General features: G+C 42.9%; 1 protein-coding gene across 2 annotated transcripts in view; it reads right to left on the reverse strand.

Annotated features, from left to right (window-relative positions):
- ECT2L (epithelial cell transforming 2 like) overlaps positions 1 to 17,976 on the reverse strand; it is a 1,012,011-nt gene that overhangs the window by 192,471 nt on the left and 801,564 nt on the right. For both annotated transcript variants that reach the window (XM_044064710.1, XM_044064701.1), the window contains exon 17: positions 11,503 to 11,650. In XM_044064710.1, coding sequence (XP_043920645.1) covers positions 11,503 to 11,650 — 148 coding nt within the window. The remainder of the gene's footprint in view (positions 1 to 11,502; positions 11,651 to 17,976) is intronic.

Consider the following 17,976-nt stretch of genomic DNA (forward strand, 5'->3'; position numbering starts at 1 on the left):
TCTGCATAGAACATATAACTTATGCCCTGTATTCTTTTAGCGAGGAATCTCTGTGGATGTTCCAATTGTTGGATATGTCTGGTTAGGTACATACCAAAGGGGGAATTGTACTTGATGATAGGTCTGATGAAAGTTGTAAATAGTGGAAAAATGACCTCCTTGGACCCAGATGCCATATGTTTGTTTATAAGTTGCACCACATAGAATGATTTCCTCACTACTGTAGACACCCGATGGTCAAATACTAGATTACTGGATCAATTCTTAGGAGTATGTTGTCAATGTGATAGTTACCAGGGGTAGATGACTTCCCAAAGGATATTACTATGCATTTCTTGGCATTTATTTTTAGTTCATGGCTCTGACACAAGTTATTAGTCTGTATCAGCCCTTCCTGGAGAACATTATTGTTGCAGGGGATTCTATGACTGCTCCTAATTTGCAATTGTCTGCAAATTTGGTCAGCCTGATGCCCTTGGCATTGGCATTGACTTCAGAAAAGTAAATGCCAAAAAGGAGAGTTCCCAGGACCCATCCTTGAGGGACTCCACTTGTGACTGGCCTCTTTGTAGAGGTAGACTCCCTAATTCTAACTTCCTGGGTCCTATCTGTGTACTAACTGGCTCTCCATTGGGTGACATAAGGGTTTATACCTAACCTCTTGAATTTATCAACAATTCCAATAGGGGTATTGTGTCAAATGCCTTGGCCAGATCAAGGCAGGCAGTATAAAACCATTCTGACCACATCCATTGCTGTGGTGACCTCCTCAAAGAAGTCTGCCAGCTTGAGTAGGCATGATCTGACCTTGACCAACCAAACAGGGTTGAGTCCAGTGTCTGAAGGTTTCCTATGTCATTACTGATCATTTCCATGATAATTCTTTCCATGGTTTTACATATGAGAATTGCCAGAATTATGGGTCTGTAGTTTCCAATGTCTGCAGATAGCCCATCTTTGTACAGAGGGATGACTTTTACTGCTCTCCATTCATGAGGCATGAAGCCTGTTTGGAGGCTATGGTTAAATAGCAATTTCAGACTGCCTGATAGACCATGTTTCATGCTATTTAGAAGGCATCCTGGGATATTGTCTGACCCATCCATGCAGTTATCTTGGCCTTAAAGATGGCATTGAGGACCTGTTCCCTAGTGATAGTAGGGGGAGTTACATTTGATAGTATTTCCTAAGGGGAGGTTGATGGAGAGAGAAGGGTAAAGTTAGACCTAAATTTGTCTGCCATTACGTTTGCTAGATGTTTTGGCTCAATACAGGTGACTCCATTAACTATGGGCTCTGCACACAATTATGTATTGCCTTTGAGGTTGCGGACATAGCTAAAGAATGCCTTGTGGTTGTCCTTGGACTGGGAGGCCAAATTTGCCATAAATTTGAGCTTGGTAGACTTTAATTGTCCTCTGAGGTGTTTGATTAGTTTGATGAGAGTGCTTTTATCCTGCTGCATATTCATGTTGTGATTCCACCATTGTGGCTTGTTTTTTGTGTTAGTTCTGTACTTATTTCTGGAGGGTACAGCTGCTTCAGTGTAGCTATTAACATGCTTGCATAGGGTTTTTGTGAACAGTTTTGCATAGGCATCAGTATTGTCAGGGTTTATGGGGGCTTGAACTTTTGCCAGGTTGTCAGTTAATGATAGGAAGTTAGCCTTAGAGTAGTTCCTGAACATTCCAGGGTTATCTGGGTTTCCAGGTTTTATTTTTACTTCAAAGGAAACCGTTTTGTGGTCTTACCTGACCAGAGAGGACAATACACTATGGGGTGTGCATATAAGTGAGGACCAGACCCAGTATGTTTGTGTCCCTGGTCGGTGTATTGACAATCTGGTCCAGGGAGTTTGCATTTACAAAATCCAGCAATCTCTGTGTCTGCACATTTGGTGTTGTATACAATTCCCAGTTAATAGTGGAGAATTAAAGTTACCCATGAATAAGGTATGGCTTGGATGGTGAGTGTTTCCAGGAAGCTTAAATACATGTTATGGGTTTACTGGGTCTTAGATGGGGACAAAGAAGTTATGTACTCAGCATAACATTCCATCTGAGTAGTTTGTACTTAATTTGTCTTCAACCTGTGGGTTATGGATCCGTATTGGATCCGACATGGCCACATATCCAGCATCTGATCCGAGCTCCAAGCTCCTCCCCTTACCCATAATGCCCCTTGTCTCCTTCCACCCTTCAGATCGAGTTTGCTGCTCAACAGTTAACATATACCCAACCCAACAAGACCTTACCACTACTGACAACCCAAAATTCCTGAGCCAAAGCATGAAAGAGGACGTCCCTGGGATGTTCATCTTCCATAAGTATGGTCAGGACAATAGTGACAAGGTCGGGGGGAAGGAGGGGGGGTGGTTGACAACAAATAAAGTGCAACTAATCAGATGGAACATTATGGTGAGTACATAAGTAGTAGCAGTTGGCTTCATTTGATCTTCAACCTGTGGGACAGAGTCCCCAGCTACTATAAACCTGGGAGGCCCTCATGGAAGTATATTCCGGAGAATGGCAGAGCCAAAAGATGCCCTGTTTCTGGATACAATGTCCAATTTATAATGAGAAATTAATGTATGAGATGAAGACCAAGTAGCTGTAGAACAGATATCATCCAGTGACACCCTGGATCAAACAGTTGCTGAAGTAGCCATAGATCCGGTAAAATGTACTTTTACCTGACCTGGAAGGGAAGTTCCCCTGACACAGTACACCCGAAAAATGCATTGGGAAATCCAACGGGCAATTGTAATCTTGGAAAATGGTTTCCCTAAAAAGGGTTTTGAGTATGAAACGAACAGCTGGTCAGATTTACGAAAAGCTTTTGTCCTGTGCAAATAGAATCGTAACTGTCTATGCACATCAAGTAAGTGTAATTTATATTCTCCCTTATTTTGAAAATTTTGAAAGAAGACAAGAAGCTTGATTGATTGATTAATATTGGCTTCTGATGCTACCTTGGGAAGAAAAGATGGGTTAGTACGCAAAGACACACTGTCTTTATGAAAAGTCATATAGGGAACTTTGATCGATAGTGCTTGAAGTTCTGACACTCTCCTGGCAGAAGTAATGGCAACTAAAAAGGTAGTCTTCCAAGAGAGATACTGCAAATCTATCAAAGTTGCAGGTTCAAAAAGGGGTGAGACTAAAGCCTGAAGCACTAAAGTAAGGTCCCACGAAGGTGTAAGATCCTTCACCGGGGTCTCAAAAGAAATGCACCCTTAAGGAAGGCCTTGCAGAGTTTAGAAGAGGACAACAACATCATGTTTTCCCCCACATGACAATTGGAAATTGCAGCCAGCTGGACTTTGACAGTGGAGGAAATGGCTCCTTGCTGAAAAATTGCCACCGAAAATTCCAATACCACAAACACTGTAGCAGTAAAGGGGTCCAATGCATGCTGCAAAGCCCATATTGAAAAATGTTTCCACTTGCTACGGTTTACCTTTCTAGTGGACGACTTGTGAGCCACCACCAAAATGGTTTTAATGAGAGAAGATAAACCAGGCATCTTAACAATTATGGGAACTGGAGCAACCAAGCTGTGAGCTTCAGACTGATGGATGAGAAAAAAGATCCTGAACCAGATCCAACGTCCATGGTAGGACTATTAGATAAGATCACAGAGAGGGAAAACAGACTTGGCAAGGACAGAATGGGGCAATGAGGATCACAAAGCTCCCCAGCCTTTGCACTTTCTGAATAAACTTTGATATCAATGGCAGAGGAGGATAGGCATAAAGAAGACCGGGAGTTCAAGCATGAATCAGAGGGTCTCTGAGGGCTTCCACCTGAGGGGGATTCAGAGCAAAGAACTTGCTGCATTTTGCATTGGAAGGAGATGCAAATAGATCACAGCACGGATGACCCCACTTTAGAAAGATCTGCTCCACCACTGAAGGATTCAGAGACCACTCGTAAGGCATCAAGATAGACCTGCTGAGCCTGTCTGCTAGAATGTTGGACCATCTCGGAATGTGCATTGCCACCAGAAAGCAGCCGGTGGAGATCACCCATTCCCACACTCTCATGGCTTCGCGACAAAGGGGGTAAGATCTAGTTTCCCCCATGTTTGCTGATGTACCAGACCACCGACATATTGTCTGTCTGGATAGCAATTGTTCCTAGAGGAAGATGGGCATGAATGGCCTGCAACACCAAAAGCACCATCCTCATCTCCAGGATGTTGATATGCAAATTGGTCTCGGAAGGGAACCACATTCCTTGAACAGTCCTTCCTGAGCAGTGCCCCCCCACCCTAGCTGGGAGGTGTCTGTGGTTACCGTGGTTTTGGGAAAGGACAGAAGAAACGGACGTCCGTTGACAAGATCTGCGGAATGAATCCACCACCAAAGAGAGTCCCTGCACACCCAGGAAATTCGTGCAGGGTGAGACAACAGCAGATCTAATAGAGAACATTGAACAGCAAGAGTACATTGAAGAATCCACATGTTTGGTGTGCTAAGGGTAGCAGGTTGATTGTGGCCACCATAGACCCCAACACCCTCAGAACTGTCTCTGCTGTCAGAGATTGGGCTAGACTGATGTACAGAATGTGTAGCTTCAGGCTGTGTATCCTGTCTGGGGTGAGGAAAACTTTCATCTGGTAGTGTCCAACTGAGCCCCAATGAAATTTAAGACCTGGACAGGGGTCAGTAATGATTTGTTGAGATTGATGGTGATGTCCAAACCCCATGCTAGGGAGAGGAAGTAACCCCTGGCTTGGCAAAGTTGATGCTTGGAAGGGGCAGCAAAGAGCCCAATTATCCAGGTAGGGAAGACCTGAATCCCCTGAAACCTCAGGTGAGCAGCTACTACTGCCATCACCTTGGTGAACACACTGGGGGCTGTGGTGAGACCAAAGGGAAGGGCTCTGAATTGATAATGATTGGCTCCTAGCTGGGAGCAGAGAACCTCAGAGAGCACCTGTCCATCTTGATATGGTAGTATGCATCCTGGAGGTCAATCAAGCACATCCAGTCATTCACCTGCAGGTAGGACAGGATGGATTTAAGTGTGACCATCTGGAATTTCGCCTTGGCCACTGACAGGTTAAAGGTGGATAGATCCAAAATGGGTCTTAGGTCCCTCATTTTCTTTGGTACTAAAAAGAACCTGGAGTAAATACCTGATCCGGATTGGTTGAGGGGGACAGGGTGGATGACTTGTTTGACTAGCAGCTTCTTTATTTCTAGTGCTGCTTCCTCCCTTTGTGGGGGTGGGACATTCAGGAGGTGTTTGGGTGGATGGGGTGGCTCAAGGAATGGGATTGAATGTCCTCTGGATATAATCTGCAACACCCAGTGATCTGTTGTTATGGACTCCCATTCCACTGGGTGTAACAATAACCAACCCCCGACTGTGTCCAGAGAAGTGCAGTCAGGCAGCCCTTCAGGACTGCTGTGTGGGTCTGTCTGAGAACGGTTCCCAAGACCCATAACTTTTTGGACCCCCTCTGCCTCTGGGGTGGCATCTATCAACTCCCCTCTGCCTCTGGGGGATGGTGAATCCTGAGTGTCTCGGGAAAATGCCTGAGACTTCCAGAACCACATCTTCTTAGCCCCTCGCTTATTCCTAGAAAAGGATCTTTGAGGGGGAGAGAAGCAGATCCTGATGGCAGACAGTGTCTTCCCATCCTTCTCACTCTGGACCAAAGTCTCGCATACCTACTTCCCAACCAGGGAGAAGCTGTTGTATGGGGCATTGGTGAACTATGCCTTGAAGGGTTCCAAGAATTGACATAGATGGAGTCAGGCATGTCAACTAATGGCAACACCTGTGCCAGCTGCCCTAGCGTCTCCCTCAGTAGCATGGGAGAGGAGATGCATGGAGTTGTTAGCGACTGATTTCAGACTGGCCATACGAGCGGAAAATGTCTTCTTGTTTCTTGCCAACATAGACTCTGGGGTCGACTCAGCGATCTCCTTCATTAGGTCATGTAATTCAGTGCTCTTACTGAGAAGGTGGCTGAAGCATAGACCCACTTCCTGAATTGATCCAACACCCTTGATTCTAGGTCAGGAGGATGGACCGAACAGCTCTCCTGAGCGAGCTCTTTCTCGGTGGCAGCTGCCACCACCATAGCATCAACTGGGGACCCTTTGTTCCAATGTGTCCTGTCTGAAGGGGGGCTGTATCCAGTTCCTTCCATGCCCAAGATGTTATTAGGTCCACTAAGAGATCTGCAGAAGGAGACACCCAGGAAGTAGATGGGCCTGTGCCGAATGCCTCTAGGAACACTGACTCATCCGAGGTCGGTTTTTGGGCAGACCACCCCCCTCTCTGGCGAAGGAGTTCTATGATGTCTCCAAAGGAGACATCCTCGGTGGTTGATCGGGGGAGGGAACCTTCCCCTTCCACCAAATCAGTGTCTTCAGTGAGGGACTCTGGTGGGGAGTCAAAGTGCCTCATCTTACATGTCCGTTTGTGAGGGATCTCCTCAGTGGGAATCTTTGGGGAGGACTCGCGAATGTCCTGCTGCTCCCCCGTGGGGGCTTCCTGCAGCAAAACAGGCACAGGCTGTCCCTGAGATGGTAAGATGGTTGGGACCATAACCAAAACAGAGGGAGTTGGGGCAGAGTCTTAGGACAAGATCTTCAAGGGTCTCAACGATACCGAGAGAACCCTCTCCACCACATCAAAGGCTGAAGGAGAATGGACATCCTGAAAAGTTCCAGCCATAGCCGTTCCCCTCTGAAATGACAGGGGTGTCAGAGTCGAGACTCCAGGAGCCAAGATACCAAGGGGGATACTGCGTTCCAATGCAGTCGGAGCCGACAGCACCCCCTCTGATCCAACCCCGAAGCTATGGCTCCGAGAGCTTGGATTTGACCCGGTTGGATCCGACACGCTGAAGGCAATGGCTGTTGATGAGGTACAAAGTGCCATCAGTGCTGACCCCTTGATGCCGAGGGTCCTCACATCCAAGGGATCTGAATCCGAAGGTTGGATCGGAGAAGGTGTGATCGGAGTAAAGAAAGGCTGTGAGCTCCCCCCTCCAGAGGGAGAGAGGGCTGGCAAGACCCCCATCTGAATTTGGGTGTGGGTAAACCTCCACATCATCTTATCCATCTCTGCTTCACTGAGGCTCTGGGTGGAGTAGGAGGAAGAAGCTACTGAAACAAGTCTGGAGTGCTGATGGGGGGAAGCCCATACAGGCAACGAGATCCAGGATTTCTCTTGCTCCAGGGAGAACCTGGGAGAATGGAGCCAGGGAGAACTAAGTCTGGTCTCTGGCTTAACCTTCAGTGGGGGGCCAACTGTAGCCGAGTGGTTGGGGGACCGCTTTCTTGGCCTATCTTTCTTGGACTTCTTCCCTTCCCTGGACTGCTTGGTGGGAGTATGAGTCCTAGAAGTTGGGGAAGAGGTAGAAGCTGCTGATGCTGCACCTGAAGTGGGGGGAGTAGGGGCTACAGTCCCCAAAGAGGAAAGCAGGCCCTTAAGAATAAGTTTATCCCTCCTGTCCTTCAGTGCCCTGGGATTAAACCTGGCACAGGTAGGACAGGAGGTTTGTAGGTGGGGTGCCCCCAAACACACCATGCACAGAGTGTGACCATCGGTCACAGAGAGCTTATGGCCACACTCTGTGCACTTTCTGAAACCTGGTTTAGGGGTTTCAGCCATGTCCCTAAACAGGCCCAGAACACACACTCATACCAAAGAGGAAAGGGATAGACAGAAGGAGGGAAAAGTTTTTTTTTTTAAATTCTGATGACTGTGCTGGGAGGATAGAAAGTAAAGCTAAGAGAAAAGTCAAGAGAAAAGGACAATTCACAAAATGGCATTCACAAAAACCCAACAACTAGCCTAGGACTTGGACCACGATGCTTGCTTTTCCAGCGGCAAACAAGATCTGAAGGGCAGAAGGAGACAAGGGGAATTATGGGTAAGGGGAGGAGCTTGGAGCTCAGATCAGATGCTGGACATGTGGCTGTGCCGGATTCAATATGGATCCATAACCCACAGGTTGAAGATCAAATGACATCAACTACTTCAGATATGGAGATTGCATGGAAGTGGTATAGGATTTTGCCTATGGTGATTTGAATGTGAAGAAGCTCAAGTGCATCATCCTGTTTTGTCCAACCTTGAGGTATATTTTCTTTTTGATGTAAATCGAGACATCCAAAGCTATGCCAAACCCAGAGCTGTTGGACATGCTCCACTTAAAGAAATCCCAATCCCTCTGAGCTACACGCTCTAGGGACCTAAACCTTGTCACCACAATAAACAGAACATGCTGGAGGGATAGATTCCTGTCCCAGAGACTTCCCATACTTTGGAATAAACTACCTATCTATATCAAACAAAGCTCCTCATTAGCACTCTTCAAGAAAAATCTTGATGATTGGATGGGAAATAGGAAATTCACCCCAGGGATCACCTCTGTGGCTCTGCTCAACAGTGGCACAGGAACATAATTTTCTTGGGTGGCAAAAACCAGGGTACCTTTTTGGCTGGGCTTGTATAAGCCCCAGGGCCAATAGCCTAGTACCTACCTATGAACCTATGAACCCATGAATCTCCACCTTTAGTCCCTGTTTGTGTAGTAGCTGGTCTAAATGTGTTGAGGGCATTCTAACCTTGCACTGCCAGTGTGCTCTCTGCAGCTTTAAACCATGCCCTAGTGATGGCATAGACGTCAGCATTCTCTAGGCTGAGGAGATTTTGTAGGGATTAGAATTTTTATTTGGTCTCCTAGTGTTGAGTAGTAACACCTTTAGATTTTCTTGGTTTTGATTTGCTATATTGGAAGTACTTCCAGTTTGGCATTGCCTAAAAAAGTCACTGTGTGGGAGGACAATGTTTTAGCTAATATTCAAAAGCCTGGGGGGGAGGTGCAGACCATCTTTGGCAAAGTAGTGTGGTTTGCTGACCATCTCCTTCTATGCTGACAAATATTGTACCAACTTAGAATGACACAAGAAACTAAGCCAGTTATTAAAGTCATTCATCTTCTGTTCATATTGTGGCATCATCCTTGGAGAAGGTAAAATGCTTCTCAGTATTAGGCTCATACTGGCCTGGGACACATATTCTGAGAGTTCCATGATGTCTCTCTTCATATAGTCCAGGGAGGTATGTCTCAGGTCGTTTACACCCACATGGACTATGACTGAATCATACTGGTTTTGTGGTCCAATGATCTGAGTGTATGTGTGCATAATATGGGTGATCCTGGCCCCTGAAAAGCAACCGACCCGGACTTTTGTCTTACTCAGCCTGGTGAAAGGGACATCAGTGTGTCTCACAATGGAGCCTCCAATGACCAGAATGTTGGTTTGCCTGAAGGCTTGTGTTATGGGCTTAGATGTAGAGGCTCCATGAGATGTGACTGTATGTGTTGATGTGGGTGTTGTTTTGAAAGAGTCATTCAAGGCTGCTGAGGCCATTTGTTATGTGTACGTTGTCTAGGAGGTCTTTGGGGTTTAGGAAGGTTATATTTGAATGTGTCAGCATATGTGGATCTATGTGTCTGCTTGCAACTGTATTGGATGGGTGCAGCGAGTGTACTACTAATGACCTGATTGACATTAGGAGTGCTTTTATGTGACAGCTTTGCCTTCAGTGACATTGTGTAAATACATCTCTCACATACCGTATCAGTTTGTTTGGGAATTAGCTGGTTGTCAGTAAACATGAAGCAATTTGTACATTGCCTCAGGATGCCCATATCCACCAAGCCAGTAATGGAGATAGTGAGAAAGTTCATATCCATGGTAACAGTCCCTTTTAATTGATTAGATGGTAGCGGTGAGAATATAAATTAATGTCAGAAGTATCTGATTTGCAACTCTGTGGCCACTGATTGTCACTGCAAAGAAGTTGTCCTGTGTGCCTGGTGAAATTTCAGGATGTAGGACAATAAGACCACTTAGATGGGATGCTGTACATTCAGTGCTGGGAAACTGAAATAAATCCCCAAATTTGCTGAAAATCTAGAAAATTACACTTGTAAAAAATCAAATCCAAGGTGAAGTCTGAAGCATCAGCAATCATTGCAATATCTCACTGCATATGTAACACATTCCCTAGTGTGTGAAATCACAATATGGGCAATATTTAGTTTTGCACAGGTGAAAAACTTTACAAAGTTATTAAAATATCATAATTATAGGAAAATGAAAAAAACAAGTATAATGTGCTTAGTTTAGGTGAAAACAATGTATAACAATATGACAGTACTTACCTAGAAAAAATGTTTCTGTTTCGACCACTACTAAATATGATTTAAAACAAGATGGCACTTGTTATATCTTACTTTCAAGATTAATTTTTACACACAGTACCTTAAATAACTACTTTCAATTCTGCTTTCATAATAGTGCATATATACAGACTGAAGTTAATTACTTCTGTACTAATTTCATGTTTGGATTCTTACTGGTACTTGACTGCAATCTGTTTACTTCCACTGTTTTGCCTGGAAACCATTAAATTAAAAAAAAAAAACAGGTTCAACAGATACATTCAGCAAAAATGAATGTCATCAATATATTATTACTGAGACAGACAGAAATAAGGGAGGAATTCACAAAGCATCTAATCCATCAGAAATCTATTGAAATTGTACAAAATTGATATCTGTTTGTGTCTATCTGTTTTGTAAATACAAGTCTTAAACTTAGTTAAGGGTAGGTAGAAGGTGGGCCTGGTTCAAGAACAATGAAGCTATCTTGAGGGTCATCTCTAGGAATGAGATAATACAGATGGTTTAGAGCTGATGGGTTTTGGGGGGGTCATGTCTGTTTAACAAACCATACTTAAAGTAAAGCTTTGATAAAGGCTGTCTCACTTTGTTGAATCAACTGTCTTCCCTGAATCCACACCATATAAAAGCACACATGCTAGGTGATACAGGAATTCTTAATCTGAATGGCTGATAAGACTGGCAGTCAGGAAGAAATCTCATGTTTTCCCTACGGTATTATTTCAGGTTTTGGTTTCTCTAGTAAGAGATAGTTGACAGACAAATGGACAGACAAGCATTATAGTTACATTTTTGAGGTATGGGATGTCAGCCTTGGAAGATGTAAAGCATAAGTGGTCAAAGGGGATCCATCTGATACAGCTTTTCTCCAGATAGGTTAGGTAATAAATCAGTGCCTTGTGACTAGAACCAGATGGAATCGTCATGACTCTCCCTAACTACCCTAAAAATACTCACTGCAAAGTGGGGCATTTGGTTGAATGGCATAAAGTGACCACATTTAGGCTGTAATACTCATCTTCCAGGTTTTGTGACCTATAGACAGCCCTCTGACTGTTTGTATATGTAGTTAATATAATGGAATAATAAATACATGATTTCAACAATTTCCTTCCAAGTAGTTTTCCGAGCTTATTTTGAGGCTCAATGGGGATCAAATAGGGAATCAATGGATATTGGAGGCAGTTATCAGAATTTAGACCTCCAAACAATAATGCTTCTCCAAAGGCTTGCAGTAAAGATCCCTATAATAAAATCATATGATTTTATCAGCCATACCTTATCAAGGGTTTTTAGAGCTGTTGTGTAGTTGTTGAAGAAATTTGTGTAGGTTGACAGACGTGTGCTGAACTTGGTAAAAACATCTCCCAGACACTGTGTTGTGTTCCACTCATGTAATCTTAGCTTCAGTTCTTCCAAAAACTGTCTGTAAAGAGATTGTAATGGTTCACAGCTTTATTTTCCTTAGTTACAAATACTCTGTTTACATTGTAGATGGACCCAATTTCAAGTAAATTAGATAATGTTCTTAACTGCATCATAAACTTCATGTCTGTTTAGATAGATATTATATAAAGCTGCCTGCTAAATTAATTTAATTCTTAAAACTATAACCTAAGAAAACATTTCATACAATAACATTGCTAAAATTGAAACTGCCTCTTCCTTCCCATTTGAATATACAGCTCAGTAGTGAGATAAGATTGTGTTTGCAATCATTTATTTCTCTATCTGCAGTTGGATAAACTGGTGAGTGGGCTGGTCAGATTACCCTTTTCAGCCATGACCTGAGCTAAGACAGGCTAAAGGTACAGTACAAATGCTACAATTTACAACTTTATGTAGTGGTTAATGTTCAGACAGAACAGTTTCATAGTAAGATAATTTGCATTTATTGCTTAGAACAGTTTCAACATGTACACAAATACAATTATTACGTAATGTGCAGTGATCTTTACATGGTATAGCATTTTTCATTTGAAAATATTTACATTCTTAAGCAGTTACATGGGCATTTATATGGTACAGCATTTTGCACTGGAAATGAATGACTGGTAGAGTCACAGGTGACCATTACAGTACGCAAATTACTGGACATTATCTTGAAAATATGTGCACTTGCCCTCATTAGTGAGAAGCTCTTCTAATTTGTTGCTGAAAGTTCCCAGAGTACCTTGTTATCTCACTTAACCGGAGATTAATGATAAGCTAATGCTACCAATTGTCCATAACTGCCCACCTGCCTTTTTTTCAGCATAACTCCTTCAGGTTTAAGGAAAACAGCTTCCAGTTATATGAACAGCACATTTTTAGTTTAAAGTGCTTTGATGTTCATGTGCAGACCTTAAACACAGGAACAAAGGCCCTTAAAAATAGATACATTCAGCCAAAAATCTGGACATCTAATTAGTATAACATTTGAATACCAAATAGCACATAACTCTTCCTGCCTCCAATAGGAATATGGGACACTACTAAGAACCACATTTAAAAACATAAAGTGATAAAAATGATGGAAGAATATTAGCACATTATCAAACAGATGGTATAAAATATGTAGATGTTAATGGACTGTGTTGCAAAATTCTACCACACAGGGTCATTTATTTTTGCTTCAGAAATAAGCAGATGTAAGGTGTGTGTCCTCTTTCTATAGGTTATTGTTACCACTAGTATGTTGGTCACACAGTGTGATTTTTCTGTGTACTTCTAAACAGGTTCAAAAATCACATGTGATGAAGAGGATTCAGAAAATTGTGGGAAGGGGTAAATCAATTCTGAAAATAGAGACATCCTGTGCAGGGGTAAAACATGCCTGAAAACAAGACTGTTGTTCCAAAACAGGGACAGTTGAGAGGTCTGGTGAATCCTTTATTTTGGCAGTTGGTGCAGAGGGTTAAAGTAAGTTGTGTAGTTTCTGTGGTACAAGATTTGATTCCTGCAGTCGTTATTTCCTACTATGTGACCTTGAGTAAGTTACTTAATCTCACAGAGATTGATGGTAACCAGGGTCCTCAGTGGTCTTCTGGACTGCAAGCCTAATAACTGCCCATGAGCCCGAACTTTCCTTTACCCTGTAATCACATCATGTAAATCTGTTTATTATTATAGAGATCAAGTATATGTATAATTTTGTGGTCTTATATATGGAGTTTTGAATATGTTATTTTGCAAGTGTTCACAAATCAGCAGTTTTAAAAGAAAAACTTCTTTACCAATTGGCTTGGTAACTCTGAATAGGTGTTTTCCTCAGTAAGTGCAGATTCAGACATTTTTGGGCTTTTGTCCCTTGAATATTGCATTACGAAAGTTGACAATGAAAAAAATCAACTTTTGAATGCACCAGAGGTATACTTATGCAGGGGTGAAAGGTGCGGTCTGCCCCATGTGCAAACAGGAATGGGGTTGCAGCCTTCTGAATTGGATTTAATTTTTTTACGAGAGACAGATCCTTTAAGTGTGTTCTTTAAGAACACCCCCTAAGTCTGTGCATCCCTGTGTGCATTGACACATGCACTTGTTCCTTACTGCACATGCAGAATTTAAATATGACCTCTTCTTGCTTGTAGAACTCTTGCCTGTTTCAACCACAATGAAAGTGTGTACATGCATGTGTGTCTGTGTAGGGATGGCAAGTTAATTTCCTCATTCTCACACACTGTAACTTGGTTACAGGACACAAGATCCTGAATCCTCTACACCAAATATCACTTTCAGTGTATTTTCAAGGAACTGAGTTTTAGTGCATCTTCATGGAATTGTAAGCTTCAGTGCATTTTCAGGGAATTGTGAGCTTCGAGGGGAAGAAAAGTTTACTGACACTCATGTTAAGTCAGTTTTCAATGCGCAACTGCTTTTCTTAGTAAATGATCATAGCACAACAAGTAGCATATGTGCTTTTGATGCGGAAGGCTGTAGGTTCTACTCCTACAGCATGTAGATGGATTACTGACAGTGTATTGTACTTGAGGGGGGGTGGGGTGCTGCAGTCCTGAGTGTGTCCTCCTTTTGATGAGATGCCTAGTAACTATGAACCTGTTGTTGGTTTGCCAGCCTTTCCGTATTGCAATATTATCAGTTTACCATTTTTTATGTAACATAGGCAATTTATTTTTCAAGGGCAGCAGGCACTGAAATTGTAGATGAAGTACTGAAATATAAATGTGTTTGCTAGCAGCAACCTCTTTGTTAGTTATAGATCTTTTTAATGTGGAATTATTCAGTTGACTTTTACTTCTGCAAAGACTATGCAAATTGCCTGATATTGTTGGTTTGTAATGATACAAATTTGAGTGGCCTTTTATGGTTGAAATGTTCTGAAATGGGCAGTTTTGTCATTACTGGGTCATTTAGTTTTGTTTCATTGCTTACTGGAAAAATGTTCAAAACTACAAATTTGAAACACGCCTAATAAGTGGTGCTATATTGTACAAGGAATATAATTTAATTTAATACAATCAGGAAGGTGAATCAAAGAACACATGCATGTATGCATGGTCCTAAATGTGCGCAAAGGGCCTGTGGTTTGAAAATAGCGCAAAGGTAAACTTTAACCACCACTGGCCATATGCATTTTCTTTGAATGTGGGTTTCAATGTCGTTTCAATGAATGTGAGTTTCAAGTTCAGAGAGGTTTACCGATAATGCTAAGTCTGTTTTCATTGTGTGACTGTATCGTTTTGTTTAGCAACAGTCTATCAGTGTTTGTGCTATAAAATTTGCAATAAAACTTTTAAATTAAATCCAAATGTCTGTAATTATTGTAAAAGTAAAGAAGAAAAATATCATGTACACTGAGAGGTATGAACAGTGTTTGTAGTAACTGGGGAGAAACAGGCAAGTAATGGGACACTGAAATGGCTGCGGGGGGGGGTATGCTATATGTGTGTGTGTGTGTGTGTGTGTGTGTGTGTGTGTGTGTGTGTGTGTGTGTGTGTGTGTGTGTGTGTGTAAGGGGTCTGATCCATTACCCATTTCACCTTAATCCGGCTCTGAAGTAAATGCTTTGTTTCTTCATCTTCTTCTATGTGTCCATGTGTGAAAACGTAGCACAGGATTAGAGGAAACTTGGAAGGAACTACAGGCAAGACCGGAAATAACTGCTGTTATTTTTTAAATTAACAGGTGTCTTCTAAATACAGTAGTACAATACAGTTCAGAGTTTTTCAGTGGAAATTTTTTTTTTGTTAACTTACCCAGTGAACTGGATTAATCATAGCAAGTAAATCAGCCAGGACATTGTGGACTACTGGACTGCAGGTAAGCATTTTTTTAATGAATATAGCCACATTTTCTTTCTTGTACTTTGGAGGGGGGGGGGGTGTAGGCTAGGCTAGTGAATGTGTATTTGTTTAAATATTTTAAGTTTTTGTGTGTGTGTGTGTGTGTGTGTGTGTGTGTGTGTGTGTGTGTGTGTGTGTGTGTATGTGTGTGCGCACATGCATTTGTTTAAATAATTTGAAATTGAATATTTATGCTCTTCTTTTTTCCATTGTATTTTTCTGTCCTCTTTTTGTTTTGGAGGGGTGGGGGGGGCAGCTATCTGGGCTGTGGATTAAAGTAACTTGCCCTTTCACATGCTCAGGTTAAATTCTGACATTAAGGCTGTCTAATGAATATTTATAAGTTCATAGGTGTGTACTAGGCTAATGGCCCTGGAGCCTTTACAAGCCTAGCCCATAGAAGTGCCCTGGCATTGTGCCACCCGATGTTAGTTCCCAGTGGTACTATGTACAGTACCAGAAATGCAGCACTGGTTACCCAGTATTAATCTTTTAATGAAGTGCCAACATATGCTGCTGCTACAATTGGTTCATAGGTTAGTACTAGGTTAACTGCTGTTATGAGCCATTTTAAGCCTAGCCAATGAGGCCATGTCAGAATCAAACCCTGCACCTTGTGTCTGTAAGGTGAACACCTTAACCATTATACTAACCTCCTACCCTTTTTATTTTTCAGGGAACAGTGGATCCCTTCCCTTTGGCATACATGCTTGCTTCTCTTCCCCAGTTCCCCCACTCAACACCTGTCAAAGAAAGGAGCCAGGAAAGCTCTCTATCTTCAAGCACTGGTCACAAATCAGGCCTGTTTATGTTTAAAAATTGGAATAATTGTATCCTTTGGGGGGAGGGTGGCCAGCTGTGCTGTAGTTGAATGTAACTTGTACTGTTCACTTGTTTGGTATAAATTTCACCCTTAAGGTGCATTTCTGTGAATAAATCTGAATATTTATGCTTCTGGGGGTGGCATTAGATTTGTTCTTTTCATTTTATTTTAAAGGCTGGCTAGTGTGCATTTGTGTGAAATAAAATTTAATTTTTTTGGCTGTGGGTGTCTAGTCATGCTATGGGAACTTATCCTCTTCATTTGCTCAGCTTAAAGCTTAAAGCAATAGCCCTGTAAGGAGTGAGGAAGAAAAAGAGAGAGAGAGAGAGAGAGAGAGAGAGAGAGAGAGAGACAAGGGGGCTGGAGGGTGGGAAACCAGGACTGCAACAGTGGATACACTCGAACATCTACATTTATGGTAAGTGTACACAACTGTACTGCGTTCTTCGTGTTTCACTGTTGAAGTCATCACACTTGGGTTGATTCCCAAGGCAGAAGAATGGATGGAGGCAGTCAAAAAGAGTTGAGTCTGGCTAGTATGCCCTGCAAGACTGTTGTTGCAAAACAAGGCCTGGATTTGGAAAAGATAGGCAGGTGGTAATGCTTGGTGAAGGTGTGAACAGAACTCCAGGTAGCAGCTTCCAGAATGTCCCTGGGAGGGACTCCTCTGAGCAAGACTGTAGAGGTTGAAGTTGCCCTAGTGGAATGTGTTCTGACCCCCTGTAGGGGTGGTTTTCCATGGTGTTTGTAACAGAAATGGATACAGTGTGCTATCCATTTGGAGATGGTTAGTTTTGATATGGCCTTGTCCTCTGCCCCTGTTGAAAAGATGACTAGTAACTGGTCAGGTTTTCTAAGGGGCTTAGTCCTATCCAGGTAGAATCTGAGCTGTCTGTGCACCTCTAAAGAGTGCAAGATCCTTTCCACCTTATTTTGAGGTTTAGGGAAAACGGTGGGCAAATGAATAGATTGGTTAAGAGCCACACTGGACACCTCCTTAGGCATGAATGTTGGGTTAGTCCCAAGAGAGACCCTGTCAGCATGGAAAATGATGAAGGGTTACACAGCCATAAGTGCTTGTAGCTCAGACACTCCTCTAGCTGAAGTGATGGCCAAAAGCAAGGCTGTTTTCCAAGAGAGGAATTTTAACTCTGCTGAAGCTGCAGGCTCAAAGGACAGGATCCATGAACAATACCTTTTCTACCTGTCAGCATATGATTTTCTAGTACTGGGTTGTCTGGCTTCACGTATAACATCCAGGACCTGCTTGCTTAGGCTGGCCACTGGTGGAGACATCAAGGAATAAGCCAGGCTGCCAGGTTCAGGGTGTGCAATTGTGGATGCAAGTACTCTCCCTCCTGCTGAATCAGGAGAGTTGGAATCTGAGGGAGGTGTCATGGAGGCAACGGAGACAGACTGCACAGTAGTGGGTACCAGTGCTGGCATGGTCAGTCTGGGGCAATCAGGATTGCCCTTGGTCTCTTCTCCCTTATTTTGAGTAGTACTCTGGTAAGAAGGGGAATGGGGGGAAATGCATAGATTGCGAGGTTTTCCCAATGGAAGGACAGGGCATCCACTTTCCAGGCTTTGCTGTGAGGTTCCCTGGTGTAGCATTTGCTGAGCTGGTGGTTGTAGGGGGAGGTAAAT

The sequence above is a fragment of the Protopterus annectens genome, chromosome 1.part0 (genome assembly GCF_019279795.1).
Source record: "Protopterus annectens isolate FY-2018-M chromosome 1.part0, PAN1.0, whole genome shotgun sequence".
Lineage (NCBI taxonomy): Eukaryota > Metazoa > Chordata > Ceratodontiformes > Protopteridae > Protopterus > Protopterus annectens.